The sequence below is a fragment of the Bos mutus genome, chromosome 2 (assembly GCF_027580195.1).
Source record: "Bos mutus isolate GX-2022 chromosome 2, NWIPB_WYAK_1.1, whole genome shotgun sequence".
NCBI classification, from domain to species: Eukaryota; Metazoa; Chordata; class Mammalia; order Artiodactyla; family Bovidae; genus Bos; species Bos mutus.
The window spans coordinates 9,687,802-9,703,782 of NC_091618.1; the positions used below are offsets into that span (position 1 = coordinate 9,687,802).

At 48.0% G+C, this 15,981-nt stretch overlaps 1 protein-coding gene across 5 annotated transcripts; it reads left to right on the plus strand.

The window, feature by feature from the left end:
* The first annotated feature begins 1,301 nt into the window (after nucleotides 1–1,301).
* On the plus strand, nucleotides 1,302–11,066 carry PIGV (phosphatidylinositol glycan anchor biosynthesis class V). 5 transcript variants are annotated; one of them, XM_005895886.3, is made up of 5 exons: nucleotides 1,302–1,367; nucleotides 2,367–2,451; nucleotides 4,155–4,289; nucleotides 7,324–8,445; nucleotides 9,976–11,066. In XM_005895886.3, exons 3-5 carry the CDS (start codon nucleotides 4,212–4,214, stop codon nucleotides 10,255–10,257), a joined length of 1,482 nt encoding a protein of 493 aa, XP_005895948.1. In that variant the 5' UTR covers nucleotides 1,302–1,367; nucleotides 2,367–2,451; nucleotides 4,155–4,211; the 3' UTR covers nucleotides 10,258–11,066. The 5 variants fall into 5 exon arrangements, with proteins under 5 accessions (XP_005895948.1, XP_070239436.1, XP_070239455.1 ...); XM_070383335.1 differs by having other exon boundaries at nucleotides 1,329–1,367; nucleotides 2,362–2,451; XM_070383354.1 differs by lacking the exon at nucleotides 1,302–1,367 and adding an exon at nucleotides 1,374–1,820 and having other exon boundaries at nucleotides 2,362–2,451.
* Nucleotides 11,067–15,981: the final 4,915 nt, after the last annotated feature.

Below are 15,981 nucleotides of genomic sequence, written 5' to 3' on the forward strand. Positions count from 1 at the left end.
GATGGTTCATTTCTCGGTTTTGTCCTTGCAGACACTACTGCTTGGAGCCTCAAAGACGTCTAGAAATTCAAGCCACAACCTTAGGCCCCAGTCACGAGTGTAACCCACAGCTTTGCCGACTCACTCACATGCCTCTGGAGCCGAGAACAAGGGTGTGTCACTGAGAAACCTAGGGTTCTAAGCTCCATTTTCCCCCCGTCTCCAGCACTCCACGACTAAAATGTGATAGATCCACCTTACACACAACAAATATCTGAGGGCAATTTAGGTCTCAGAGCCTGAAATGAGCTATGAAGAATCCAAAGATACAGTCCCTGGCCCCCACAGAACTGCTGTGAGCTGCCTCTCTTTGCCTGGAGAGATAGCAACCACCTCTTTTGTTCCCACCCACAGGAGTAGCTGTGGCGGAAGATAAACCCCTCCCTCAGCCAGGGCTGTGGCCAGAGGCTAACCCAGACCCTAGCTTCGTTTGGAGGGCAGATAACTGAAACCACAAAGGGCTCTGGAATCCTGAGAAACGAGAAATCCACCAACGGAGAAGGATTTATTATCTGTTTCCTCTAAGGAGGGTGCAAAGTTGTTCTAACAGTTTCCGTTACAGGGGTACCAACTGGCCGCTCCTCCCTAACAGACGGTTTTGTTGAGTTAGCTTCTTTTTTCTTCTTTTTTGGCCCCACTTCCTACGAGAGAAACGGCTTCAGTGAAGGAGAAAGGAGTCGTGGGGGGCGTTCTCTTAAGTTTCCTTCACCACCCTCATTAGCCACCTGACTTGGGGCTGAGGACTGAAGCAGGACAGAAGGTCCCTAGTAGCCGGAGGAGGGGAAAGTCCGGGGGAACCCCCACTTTCTTCACACCCAAGATGCGGGGTGCCGCTGCTGGCCACAGAAACCCCAAGAAGGCTTTTCTTTCTACTCAAACTACAGCTATTGTGTGCCAGGCCCTGTCCTGAGCTGTTCTTGCCTGACAGGAGGGAAAATGCGGCTCTGGCTTCAGTGAAAGGGCCGCAGGGCAGCCCCCAACTCCGAGGGCCTCGGCCCTCAAGGGAACTTATGGATGTTTGAGGGGTGGTTCGAACTGGGCCAAGAGCACCGACGCTAAGACAGCAGCCCTGGAGGACTAACTGAAGGCGGGGGGAAGGGGCTGGCGGAGCGGGCACTCCTCAGGTGTCACCAAGGCTGGCAGGGGCCAAGGCAGAGGGGCGCTGAGTCGAGAGGCTATGCCGTCCCCGCCCCGCTCTCCCGGAATCAACATGGCCGCTGCGGAGGGGGCGGGGCAGCTCCGACTCCCGGCAGGAGCGGGGCGGGACCGCCATCCGCGGAGCCAGTGCGCAGGCGCGCCCGCTCGGAGCCCCGGATGGAGGAGCTAAGGTTCGAGCCCCGCCTGGGAGGTTGAGACCCGCCGGCGCTGGGGATCCGGCGCCAGCTTCGGAGCCTAGGAGTTTTGAGGGCGGGGGAGGGAAGTCGTCAAACGGAGGCGGAGGGAAATGAGGCGGAGGCCGCCGAGAAGCGAGGAGCCCCGCCCCCTCCGCCATAGCGGCCTCCCAGTGCCGCCCCTTCCTTTACAGCCTCTCGCCCTCCCCTGCCTTCCGGTCGTAGGCCGGGCCAGGCGTCGCCGGCCCCCTCCGGAGTAACCCCTGAGCCGTGGCCCTTTGGAGAGAAGAGATGCCCAATCTCTGCTTGGGACTCTTGTCGAAAAGGAAACGGCTGGAAAGGGCTTCGGACCCGGGTGGGCGGCAGAAGGCGGCCCCTGAAGCCGGCGGCCAGCAAGGCCTCTGGTCCCGAGGACCCTGGGTCCGAACAACACCCCTCGCCCCCGAGGATGTTAGTCTTACCCAAAGGGTCCAGGGCTCCGATTCAACAGGTTTTCCTGTCTGCTCAGATGGGACCCTCCCTGCCCTAAGCATACAAGAGCATGCGCTGTCATCTGACAAGTACTGAGCTTGGAGTTGGGAGATCCTGGCTCTGAAAGAGCGCATCCGCTTTGGCAGGAGTGAGGGCTGGTGGAAAAGACTGATGTTTCAGACAGAAAAAAAAAAAAAAAAAGACATTCTCCTTAAATATATCCTTGGGTGTGCCACTTGATCTAGTGAGCCTCAGTTTCCACATCTGTAAAATGGCGATGGTAATTACACAGGGTCTAATGAGCTCTCTGTGTAAAAACTCTGGAGAGTTTTTATTACTCACTTCCCTGGGGCATATTTATCTCAAGGGAAAAGAGTAAAACTAGTTGCTCTGTAAGTGTCCTGCCAGTTCAGAGTCTGCTTTCGTAAAGGGGTTGTTGGGAAGTGAGGGCCGCAATTAGCTGAGAGGGAGAGCTCACTGGCTTTATTCTTGTTTTTACTTGGTTTGCCTGCAAACTAAGTGTAGGCTACACGTCTTGTGTGCTCGCTGGGTCTAGAGCTTGAGTCTCGAGAGACGAAAGGAAGAATGGAAGCCTGGTGAAGAGGCAGAGGTGGGTTATGTGCTTTTCTGTTCCCGACTCTTCTGCATGTGGATAGGAAGTGAAGGAAGGGAAAAAGTGAATTCATCCTAGGATAAAGAACCAGCGGCCGTGTAAGTTTGGCTGTTCTTGTTTCTACAATTCCTCTCGATTCAGCGAGTCAGATACTGGCAATGTTGGGTAGATTCACAAACTACCGCTGTTCTCTGGGGATTTCGAAAGCTTGCCTTTGAACTGAATTTTGATGAGCAAACCGGTGTGGCGTTGGTGGCCCCTCCCTTCCTCCAGGCCTCCTGGTGATGGAGTAATCAACAGGCGCCCCCTTGTGCTGAAGAAAGAGAACTGTTGCTTCTGCAAAAATTGTATTTTCCTGTGGCTTCTATGACTTTGTTTTGCTCTCAACGTGAGATATGGTGGGAGGAGTACTTGGAGCAGAGATTTTGTTTCCAGAGCCAGTGAACTGGTGAAGCCATATCCAGTTCCTGCCACTTCCACTGAATCAGAACACAGGTTTAATGTGCCTGTGTGTAATGCGAGGCTCTGGAAGGGTGGTTGGGAACAAGATAGACAAAACCCCTGCTCTCATAAACAACTTAAATAAGCAATAACTGTAAAGACGACAAGGGAGAGGGTAATGAGAGCATATCACATAGTCTAGTGAGGGTCACAGAATTCCAGAAACAAGTGATACTTAAAGGTTTGGTGTTAGGAAAGTGTTCCAGCCCTCCCTCTTAATTTCTCAGTTTAAGTACAATATTTTTCCTTTAGGGTTAGTTCTTCACCCCAAGTTGATGAGCTGCCTCTGATGCTCCTGCCCTCCCTTCTGATTTCTGACTGGTTCTGTAAGAGCCATTGCTACTTCTGTGAACCCAAGGAATTGTGTTTAAAAAAAAAAAAAAAAAGCCATAAAGTGCAGTCCTTCCCTCAGAATGGCTTTGCAGTTGTTTATACATTGCTGCCATTCCAATGAAGAGATGGGAAATAACAGTTTCTCCATCTGTAGTAGTCGACTTTGTCGTCCCTCTCAGTTTGTTTTAGCAATATGAGCTGGCTGAAGTCCTGCTGAGTGGTGGTTTTCTTTTCCTTCTCCACTTAATTTAACAGACCAACTGAACACACATCAGAGAGCTTAACTAGAGTGTGTAGTCATTATGGTCTTCCAGTTCAGTTCTATGCCCCACTTTTGGGACTCTGGTTTGGGACCTAGTGTATTATTCTGGGCAAGAGGGAAAGGGCACACACCAAATAATAGCAACCGCAGTGTAGATTTGGTAGTGCTTTTTTCACACTTCAGCCCATTTCACCATCATGACAATTTCATGAAACAGACAAAAAGAGTCCAATCTCACTTACACCTAGAGAACTGAAGCTGAAAAGAACAAAATGAAAACTTATGGATGAGAAAGTCAGGACTTGAACCCAGGCCTTTAGTTCCCGCACAGGGGCTCTCAACAGGCTTTTAAAGGTTTTCTGTGAGCTTAGCTTTCCAGCTTCCTGCCTAGAGGAAATGTGGAACTTCCCTACAAGAATACAGTGCTTCAGAGTGATGGGAGGCAGTCCCATCTGCCTTTAAGATGCTTTTTCTTCATCTAGGAGGTTAGGTGGTTAAGTTTGCCATAATAATGCTGAAGCAGGAGGGTGTTTCTATGAAGAACGCTTTCAAGAATTTACTTTCTGCCCATGTGTGACATTTCCTCCTTGGATTTTGTGTTTAGAAGCCTGAGGGAGCTCAGCCCTGGCAGCAGGCCCCCTGAGTTCCTGGTGGTGAGAGGATGTGGCCCCTGGACCCATCCCGGAAGGAGGTCCTGGGGTTTGCAGTCAGCTGCCGTGTCCTGACTCTGGTGCTGCAGGTCAGTCTCTGATCTTTTGTCCCGAACATGCCGTTGCCACATGACTGAGCTAGATGCTAAGAATAGGCCTCATCTTTCGGTTTCCCAGATGTGCCCCTCCACGTGGTAAGAACTCTAGAGACCTAGACCACATAGCTGAAAAGTGGACAGACTCTTAGAAATGATCTATTAATCTCTTATTATACACATGAAATGGCTGAGGCCCAGAAAGGTTCAATGGCTTCCTTAAAGTCACAAGACAAGTTAGAAAAGGGCCAAGATCATACCCCAGGTTTCCTTACCCCTGGGCTAGTGATCTTTCCACCAGACCGTGATGTTCTGTAACCTGATGCCTTTACCCTGGGTCCCCAACCAGGAGGCTGAGCACAGTATCAGTCAGTTGAGTGAAAGAGAGGGGGCACTGTCCTGCGACCATCTGTGTTTATCTGTTTAGTCATCAGTGTCTTCTGCTCTTTCCCTAGCTGTGTCCCCTTCCTGTCTCACCCACACACAACCTCCAGTGCATTTTGCAACTCCCTTTCCCTTCCATGGCTGCCCTTGATCGATATTTTAATCCGATTTCAGGTATATATGAACTATATATGGTGCCTAGCACAGTACCCACTGCTTGTAGGTCCACAGTATCTATTATTGTTGAATGTACGTCAGCAGCCTAGGGATGTTCTGTCAACATATTCTGTGTGCCTTTCATCACAAGCACATTATCTCAGGCTCATAGCTGGTTCCTTTGTGGAAAACTCCTTTCCGCTCTCCTCCCCAACTATATGCGGCGTAACAGGCTCTGCTAGGTCCCAGGTTTAGTTAAAAGCGTCTTCAGCTTGGAGCCGAGGACTGTTCCCTGTGACTGTCAGTCCTGTCCCACTTGTTTCACTGTTCAAAGTGGCCTAGTAAAGAAATTGACCCAAAAAGGAAAGAGCCTTAAAAATGAGGTTGTACTCCTGTGGCCAGGCTTGGGAAAACTGACTTGATGATGGCTTTGAACCAGCATCAACTGAGGGATTGGCAGAACTAAGGAAGCAGTGCTGTGACTGGATGGCACCTGGGATAGGGTACCAGGAAGTGGGGGTTCTAATTCAGGTGATTTGGAAACAAGCATGTTTCCTCTGTGCTGTTCACTCAGCCACCAAATTTTATTAAGTTCCTGCTCTGTTCAAAGAATTGCTAGGTGGGAGTATAAAAAGTCATGATCTCTTTCCTCTTAAGAGGAAGTCTAATGGGGAAAAACACATTTAATAATAATGCTATTTCGTTGTCCTCCCCTTCCCCACTGGCAGCTTTAAAACTCCTGCCATCAGGTTATATCCCCAGTTACCCCTCATTGTTTCTGTTATCTCTGCTAGTGACAGCTCATTCTTCCTCATTCCTTGAAGGTTTTAGCTCCTGATTCACTCTTGCTCTTTCCAGCATTACTGTATGTTTCTTGGTGGTTTCAATATTAATAAAGCTGATACATCTAACCACTATCTCCTGTCTTTGCAGTTTACTCCCTCAGGACTTAGCCATTGATTCTAGCTCTGTTCCCTGTCCCTCACTCACCTCGTGGCTTCAGCTGCCCTTCTTAGCCAGCTTAGAGTCCATGGTCTACAATGCATACATGTACAACTCACTTGCTCCCTTCTTCCTGTGTTAATCACAAGACAAAAGCCCAACCTTGATTAAATTCAATTCCATGTGTACTCTGCGCCTGCATCTGCTCAGAGAAAAGCGTACAACTCTGTTAACTAGTCTCTCTTTAAATTCAATACCATTAACCCAAGTGAGTCCTTAGTGCTGCCTGGCAATCTTAGTGTATTTCCCTGGTCCAGTCCCTACGTATTCTCTAAATTTTTCTGCCTATCAGAATCACCTGGGAGAGCTAAAAACAACCTAAATGCCCAGGCTGTACCCCATACTGGTTAAATCAATGTTGTGGAGCAGAGGAGAAACCCAGGCATCTTGTATTTGAAAATCCAGTGCACAGGCTATTTAGAGAGCTGGGGTCAGAAATTACTTACTTTACACATTTTTCTTACTTCCTCAAGTCTCTAGCACCTTTTCTCTAGCTTGTTTTCCTGAATGAAAATTCAGGAAAATAGAAGCAATAAGAAGCAACCTTCTGAATACTTCCTCCACAGCCATCCACAAACCTACATCTGCACCTCTGCACCTTCACTGCTGAAGGCGGGGTGAACTGTCTGTCCTCTCTAAACTAAGGTCAGCTCCTCCACTTCTGTAGCAGATTCCATGCCCTTCTGCTTGTTCCACCAACGCTTCCCTTTCTCACTCGCGTACACAGTGGTTTCCATTCTGCTGGATTATTCCCGTTGGCAAACAAACGCCTCCCACTTAAAAAAAAAGATTTCTCTTGACCCCACAATGTCATTCACCTATTATCCCATCTCTGCTCCCCTTTACAGCAAAAATCCTCCAAATAGTTGTCTGTATCTACTGTTTCCCTTCTCCCTTTCTCTGTTGAACCCAGTCTAGGCAGTCTTCTCTCTCCTCCACTTCAGTGAAATAGCTCTCGTCATAGTCACTGGTGACCTTCACTGGATTGCTAAATCCAGTGGTCAGTTTCAGTTCCCATCTTACTTGACCTGTCAACCACATTTAACAGAGCCGATCACTCCTTTGCTTTGCTTGGTTCTATGACACTGTGCTCTTCTGATTCCTTCCTACCTCACCGACCCTTCCTTCTTTACCGTTATTGCTGGAGCCTCGCTCTCTTTGGGCCTCTAAATATGGCATGTCCAGGACCCAATCTTCAGAGCTCTTCTTTTCTGTATCTGCACTTCTTCCCTGGGTGATATCATTCAGTCTACACCTTTTAATACTATCCATCCACTTAGGACTTCTGAATTTATATCTCCACCCTTGATGGTTCTCCTCACCCTCAAGATTCATATATATCACTGCCTCATTGACCGCTACACTGGAACATCTACTTCAAACTGAACTCGTGATTCTTCCCCAGCGTGTCTTTTCTTCCTCATTTTATTAAATGGTAGTTCTTCCACTTGCTCAACCAAAGTACTAGTTCTTCTTTATCCCACAGGCTGTCTTCAATGCCATCATCCCAGACCATCGTGCAGAAGCCTTCTCTCCTCCTCGCCTCGCCCCCTCTGGCTCTGCAGACCAACTCGTGGAAGGTCTTCTGGGTGGCCTATCTCACTGGGACGCTGAACACTTCCTGTTCATTGCCGAGCACGGCTACCTGTATGAGCACAACTTTGCCTTCTTCCCTGGTTTCCCCCTGGTCCTGTTGCTTGGGGCTGAATTGCTGAGACCCCTGTGGGGGTTACTGAACCTACGGAGTTGCCTGCTCATCTCAGTAGCACTGCTCAATTCCTTGTTTTCCGCGCTGGCTGCACTTGCACTTCATGACCTGGGCTGTTTGGTTTTGCGCTGTCCCCGCCAGGCCTTTTATGGAGCACTGCTCTTCTGCCTCAGCCCCGCCAATGTCTTCCTGACTGCTGGTTACTCAGAAGCTTTATTTGCTCTCCTGACATTCAGCGCCATGGGGCAGCTGGAAAGGGGCCACAGCTGGACTAGTGGACTCCTTTTTGCCCTGGCCACTGGTGTACGCTCCAATGGGCTAGTCAACATTGGCTTCCTCATACATTCTCAGTGCCAAGGCTTTTTCTCATCTCTCATGGTGCACAATGCTCTGAGACAGCTCTTGAAGCTGATGGGCTCTGTGTTCCTGTCAGTGTTCACACTCGGCCTTCCCTTTGCCCTCTTTCAGTATTACGCCTATACCCAGTTCTGTCTGCCAGGCTCAGCCCACCCCATTCCTCAGCCCTTGCTGCAATTAGCTGTAGACCAGGGCTACCGAACTGCAGAGGGAAACAAGCCACCTTGGTGCTCCTGGGGACTTCCCCTAATATACAGCTACATCCAGGATATCTATTGGAATGTTGGCTTTTTGAGATACTTTGAACTCAAGCAGGTGCCCAATTTTCTACTGGCTGCACCGATGGCTATATTGGTTGCCTGGGCAACTTGGACATACGTGACCACCCACCCTTGGCTCTTCCTTACACTTGGGATGCAAAGGAGCAAGAACAAAAAGACCCTGGAGAAGCCTGAACCTGGATTCCTCAGTCCTCGGGTGTTTGTGTACCTGGTCCATGCTGCAGCGCTGCTGCTGTTTGGCAGTCTGTGCATGCATGTTCAGGTGAGGTGGACTCCTGGCTGGGAAGAGGTGTGAACACAGGCCACACCCGCTGGTCAGGAACAGGCAAGACAGCTGACTTCTTCCGTTTGAGTGACCTGTACCTAATTTATTCATTCAACTACTATTTGGGGGTGTTTTTATTGTGAGTCCCTGGGTCAGACCACTAAGGGTGGAACATGAATAAGATAAGATTGCTGCCCTAGTGGGTCTTGTGGTCAAAATGGAGAGGCAGACATTTAACAAGTAAAAGGTAAAAGCACAGTATAGCGGAATGGAAGAGGAGATCCTTTTGAGATAAAGCATTGTGGAAGCACAGAGGAAACAGTAGTCAGCTGTCCAAGGAGGCGAGGAGGGTGTCATGTGTAGGCTGGGTCCTGAAGAGTAAGAAGGAATTCCATTTAAGAAGCAGAGGATGAGCACTCTGGCAGATGGAAGGGCATGGGTGAGAGTCCTAAAAGGACCTGATCTGACTGAGTTACAGGGATGAGCACAGAGGATGCCTCTGGGACCTTCCTCTAACATACAGCTGTACCTGGAATGTCTCCTTGAATGCCAGCTTTCTGAGGTACTCTGAGCTCTGGCAGGGGCTTTGTGTTCGGAGGGGACGTCTTGTGCGGTATTCGGTCAGTGGTGAGGATGGAGAGAGATGGGAAGGGTTTGATTGTATGTCCGATTGTTTTTGTTCCTGGTTGTGACCTCAGGTCAGCATGACTCCGGGGAAGTCTTTTGGTCTCCATACTGGTCATTCTTCAGCAGTTCCTGCTTCTTGGAGGTGCACATTGGCTGTCTTTAAAGTTCTCCGAGCTATATGAATAAGAGGCACAGGGGAAATAGAAAGTAGCAATCTGTGTTTGTAGCCAGGTTAGCTACTGGAGTGAATGCCAGCAAAGCTTAGAGTTTCCAGAGATGAGGGAGACCATTTGGAGACCTGGCTTTGGACTCCCCCAGAGGGGCCGTGTTGAACCACAGGATCCCCTGCCCCTTTCCTTCTGCTTTACCATCCCCAGGGCATGCGAGAACCGCTTCAGGTTCCCAAAGCCCCAGGGGCAGCCTAGAGCTTAATATTTATTTGTTTATTTGGCTGCATCAGGTGTGAGTTGCAGCACTCGGGATCTTTAGTTGTGGCATGTGGGATCTAGTTCCCTGACCAGGGATCGAACCCAGGCCCCCTGCATTTGAAGCACTGAGTCTTAACCACTGGACCACCAGGGAGGTCCCCAGCCGAGAGTTTAGAGTCCTGGTCCTGGGCTAAAAGTAGACCCCATGGAGTTTTTAGTATTGATTGGCCCATTATTGTGGTAATTAGTCTGTAGCTATGTTTACTTGTAACATTTCAGTCACCTGGCTGGTGTTATACACAGCTTTATAAGGCAGATACTAAGCTCTGCTGAATGAATATCTTTTCCAGTACAATACATTCCTAGTCTGGGAGCTATAGTTTACCCAGAAGCAGGGAGGTCCCAGCCTTATCCCATTTGAGACAGTGACATTCCAATAAATGTGTGGATTTTCCCCCTCTTATGATTCCAGGTTCTCACCAGGTTTTTATGCTCCTCCACTCCTATTGTGTACTGGTTTTCAGCTCACTTGCTTCTGGATCAAGAACCGCTGCTGAAATCCCTAGAGGCTGTGCCTGGGAAGCCTCCTGCAGGGGACCCTCCACCAGGACAAAAGGTCCCCAGAAACTCTATCATGGGACTCTTGTACAACTGGAAAACTTGTTCTCTGGTCACACGATGCGTTCTAGGCTACTTCGTGACTTACTGGCTCTTGGGACTACTCCTCCATTGCAACTGGCTGCCTTGGACATAACCTGGAGACCTAGGGGACAGGCCTGAAGCAGACATAACCAGGGTCTGAAAGTACAAATACACTCTGGGGCTGCCTGTGCTCCCTGGAATCCTTACTCCGTCCATTAGAACCTCTCTCTGTAGGTGAACGTTGGTTAGGAATGGAAAAAGTGAAAGCCTCTAGAGAACCCTTTCTGGTCCTTGCTGTGGCAAATTTTAGAGTAGTAACTGTTTTCTCTATAAAGGAAGAAATCTTATTCCAGATCTATGTTGTCAGTCAACCTTAGCAGAGATAGTCTTAAACTTACCACCTGCTGCTGCTGCTGCTAAGTCGTTTCAGTCGTGTCCAACTCTGTGCGACCCCATAGATGGCAGCCCACCGGGCTCTGCCATCCCTGGGATTCTCCAGGCAAGAACACTGGAGTGGGTTGCCATTTCCTTCTCCAATGCATGAAAGTGAAAAGTGAAAGTGAAGTCACTCAGTCGTGTCCGACTCTTAGCGACCCCATGGACTGCAGCCCACCAGGCTCCTCTGTCCATGGGAGTCTCCAGGCAAGAGTACTGGAGTGGGGTGCCATTGCCTTCTCCGAAACTTACCACCTACCCACATGTAAATTTGAATATCAGTTTCATCAAAGGCTCTAGCTGACAAGCTGGTCATAGTCCACACAGTGATGATGGAGGCCTGAACAGTGTAGCAGCGATAGTAAGTAAAATGGGACCATCTTTTCTAAATGGGATGTTGTTTCTGATGAGTTTTTTCATGATTTGTTCACTTATTTATATGATCTTACAAAGATATGCATATTAAACTTTTGTTTATATCTGTAATGAATTACCTTTTTATTTTTATTACTTACATTGGCTTGCAGGACCTTAGTTCCCCTAGCAGGGATTAAACCCGGGCTATTGCAGTGAAAGCACTAAACTGGACTGCCAGGGAAATCCCATAAATTATCTTTCAAAAAAAATAATACAGGTCTTCCCTTTGGTGCAATGATTAAGAATTCACCTGCCAATGTAGGGGGGCACAGGTTCGATTCCTGGTCCAGGAAGATTCCTACATGCCGTGGGTCAGCTGAGCCTGTGAACCACAACTGCTGAGCCCACGTGCAGCAACTACTGAAGGCCGTGTGCAACCTGAGCAGCCACTGCAGTGAGAAGCCTGTGCACCGCCATGAAGAGTAGCCCCTGCTCACTGCAACTAGAGCAAGCCCACAGATAGCACCGAAGACCCAGTGCAGCCAAAAATAATTTTAAAAATAAAGATTTTAAAAATAATAACACAAATTAAGGGCTGAGACCCTGCCACATGCTCTGCATCAAGTTATTTGCGGGGGAAGTCATGATAAGAGCACTGCATGAGGAGGCAGAAGGCCTAGTCCTGGTCCCTCAGGAAACCCCACTCACAAGCTGCATGCCAGGAAGAGTTTCCCAAGCCTCAGTTACCTCTTCTGAAACTAAGGGGAAACTATTAGCTTACTGGAGAAAAATACCCAGTTCTCCTGTTTTCAGCACTTAGAAGAAACTCTCCCTCTTCTCAGGTGCAACTCTGAGGAGTAACTTCAGTGACCTTTCCTTTGAGGAAAAGCACTGACACTGGCAACTAAGGCTCCTGTCGTGTGTTAGTAAACCTGCCCAAGGCAACTAGATGTTCAGCTCAGTGAGCGGTGACTGGTTTTCCTGCCCTTCACAAGTGCCTGTGCTTGCTTTATTAGTAGACAAGGATCAGAGGAACCATCACAGCAGCAGGAATTGATAAATTGTAGGTAAGTCCAGGGTTGAATGAAATGGTATCTTCTGGCCCCCGTTTGGTTATGGGCCTGTCTGTGTAATTGTAGTAAAATCCTTGATCCCTGCTGAGCTACTTTTTCTCATTCTTTGAGCCAGGTAAGATGTTCTGCATCATCACCACTCGTTCCCCATTTGAACCAAAAATTCCAGCAAGCAGAAACTTCAAAATAGATGGATAAGCAGCTTCTGGAGAGCCCTGTGAGAATTAGAATTATGACACACTCCCTCTGACCATGACTGAAAGCTCAACTTGCCAGCTGAAGGGACGCTCCTGACTGAGCCCCAGCACCCTCTGTTGGAGCTCCTAGTCAGCCTGGCCAATAAGCATTTCCCATCCATCGCCCCAGCTTTAGCACAGCTGAGAGAATTTGGTCCAGAGTCAAGTGCTTCTGAAAATGTACACACAAATCAGGACAGCCCTCTGCCTTCTGCCAAGACACCCGAGTGCCCTTCTTGGCAAAAATGATCACCCCTGCCCTAGTGTCCCTCCAGTTGGCAGAAACTGCTCCCTCTTTCCTCAGCAACAGCTGCAAGTCTGGGGCCTTCCACCCTGTGTGCAGGAAGAGTTGAGGTCCTGAATCAGCTCTTCACAGCAGAGGGAGAAGTACTAGGTGGTTTGCCCTCACGGATGCACCTCGCTGCCGCTTTTGGCGGGTAATCAGGACCGATTATTCCCCTACTGGAAGAGGTGACTCAGACTCCACAGGTTAGGGGGTGATTTCACTGCTTTGGCAGCCTCAGCTTAACCTTCACACTGGATCTCATCACCCCGGAAACAAATGATTTCAAGGACCAGAAACCCTTATAAACTGGAACCTCTCCTTCTCAACTAATGTCAAGGAATTAAATCACTCTGGTATTTTGCAAAGACCATTCTAGGTACAGTTGATCGTAGAGGAGATAACTGAGAACCCCAGCTAGGTGGACACACCTGGTGTGACCTGGGACGGACACCGTTTTCTCTCTGACCTTGGAGGGATCTAGTTGCTGTTCTCTAAGGAACTAAGGAATGGGCTGATTTTATGGCCAGCAGCTGTCTTTTTACTATCCTATTAACAGTCTTTAATAGTCTGGGAGAGGGACATGAAGGACCCAAGGCAGGAAGCTTCCTGTTTACCCTGAGGTCTAACAATGCTGCAGCTGGGTTGGGCGTCTACAATTTCAGAGAAAAGTCATTTCCTTCTGAGACCCAGCTAAAACAGAAACCAGACCCTTCATGTACCTAGAAGTAGATGCTTTTTTGTTCTTTAATGAAAGTGGGAGGAGAAGGGAGTGTTTGACATGTCTTTACCAGCCTCCCTGGAAAAAAATAATCACTTTTCTTGACCCGACCCTCTCACCTTCATCTAAAACATGTAGTGTGTGCAGGCTTAGGGGATTTGAAACTGATTCTTTGAGCAATTGTTTAGTAATGCCTATTTTAGGGGAATAAGACTGGCGTGCCTCTTGTCCTCAAATAGCTATTTGATAGTTTCTAGCAGAAACACAGGACCATTAATCAAGGGAAAGACTGATAAATTCTGGGGAATGGAGAGACACTTAAAAACTTTTTGCTCTATATTTCTCTACTTGAACTTATTTGTGATGAGGATGAATTTTACTTAGGAAAGGGTAAGTGTGGTACAAGAACTGGTGGTGGTGTTTTAATCACTCAGTCGTGTCTGACTGTTGTGATGCCATGGACTGTAGCCCGCCAGGCTCCTCTGTCCATGGGATTCTCCAGGCAAGAATACTGGAGTGGGTAGCCATTCCCTTCTCCAGGGGATCTTCGCAACCCAGGGATCGAACCCACGTCTCCTGCATTGCAGGCAGATTCTTTACTGCTGAGCCACCAGGGAAGACCCACATTACAGAGTTGCTGCTGCTGCTGCTACTAAGTCGCTTCAGTCATGTCCGACTCTGTGCGACCCCAGAGACGGCAGCCCACCAGGCTCCCCTGTCCTTGGGATTCTCCAGGCAAGAACACTGGAGTGGGTTGCCATTTCCTTCTCCAATGCATGAAAGTGAAAAGTGAAAGTGAAGTCGCTTAGTCGTGTCCGACTCCTAGCGACCCCATGGACTGCAGCCTACCAGGCTCCTCCGTCCATGGGATTTTCCAAGCAAGAGTACTGGAGTGGGGTGCCATCGCCTTCTCTGACATTACAGAGTTAGTACACTGTAAATTCACACAAGATGGAGGTCCCGCCCAGCTTGAAATACTTGAAAAGACTTCACAAGGGATAGACTGATAGGATTTGAAAGTTAAGGCCAGAGAATGAGTGTAAGCAGCAGGAAACAGAACAGAACGAGGAGAGCTCAGTTTGAGTGGAACTTGAGGTGTGTCGTTGTTGACATCTAAGCCTTGAAACCCACAAGCTCAGCTCCACTGCGTACTAGCTGTGTAAAGGTGAGCAAGGTACTGAATCTCTAGGCCTCTGTTTACTCATCTGTAAAACGTGGATAACACGATCTACCTCGCAGATATGAATAATAACATTGTCTGTCTCATAGGGTTGTTGTGCAAATTAAATGAAAAGGACTAACAAAGGAATCGCTGCATTTTGGACATGTTGAGTTTACAGTGCCATCAGCACATTCCTAAACCAGGAAAGGTGGAACTGGAGACAAAGGAGGGGTCAGGGAGCTTTCCGCACTGACAGGATAATTACAGCAGCCACGGTATTGGATGGGGCATCTCTAAAATGGGGGTGATACCACTTACCGTACAGAGTAGTTATGAAGATTCAATGAGAAACCTGATAAAGCACTAGCTTAGCACCTAGCTCGTAGGAAGAACTTCATGAATGGTAGCTATTTTTTATTGTCATTATCATCATTGTCATCGTCATTGTCACTGAAAGACCAGGAACAAATTGTATGAGGTGGAAAAGAGAGTTTCAAGAAGAAAGAAATGGGGATTTCCCTGGAGGTCCAGTTAAGACTTGTTTGATCACTGGTCGGGGAACTAAGATCCCACATGCTGTGTTGCATGGCCAGAAAAAGAAGAAGAAAGAAACGGTTACCAGGCTCATATGCTGTTAAGGAAAGGATGAGAAAAGCTATTGAATTTAGGGATTAGGGATATTAATCAGGGTAGGCTAACTGCGGTAACAAACAACTCCCCAAACTCAGTGGTTTAATAATAAAAGATTTTTCTTGCTCGCATCATAGTCTAGTAGAGAGTTGGGGAGGGATGCCTGCTCCACCAGGTCATTTGGGACCCAGGCTGCTTCCGTTTCCTGACCCTGCCGTCCTTCAGATAGATGCTCAGAGTCCTCTGCTTGCGGAGAGGTTTTCAGGGGCCAGAGCTGGGAGAGTTGTACGTGACTTTCACTGTCATTCCATTGACTGGAATTCGGTCATATGGCCACATCTAACTCCCAAGGGAGGTTGGGAAGTAGAGTTGCCAGATAAAATACAGGATGCTCAGTTAAATTTAAATTTCAGGTAAGTGAAATATATTTTTTCAGTATAATTATGTTCCAAATATTGTAGGAGACATGTAAGAAGTTCATTGTTTATCTGAAATTCAAATTTAATTGGATATACTGTATTTTTATTTGCTAAGTTGGCAACCCTAGTGGGAAGTGAAGTCTGGCTATGAGTTTAGGACAAAGAGAACACAGATATTTGTGTGTCACAGTATGCCTCAGTCTGTGTTTCTGAATCAAATGCCTGTTTCTGCCCTTCCCACAGAAAGAACAGTTACCCTTCCCAAGGGAGACTCTCCCAAATCCCATCTAGTTACCCTATTCAGCTCCAGGTGGCTCAGCCATCTTCTAATATGGTTCCTTAAGGTGATGATGAACTAAAAAACCAAGTTATCCATGGGAAAAGATTCTTAAAAAGAGTGAATATATGTATATGTATACCTGATTCGGTTTGCTGTACACCTGAAATTAATACTGTAAGTCAACTATGTTGTTGTTATTTAGTCACTAAGTTTGGTTCAACTCTTTGTGACCCCATGGAC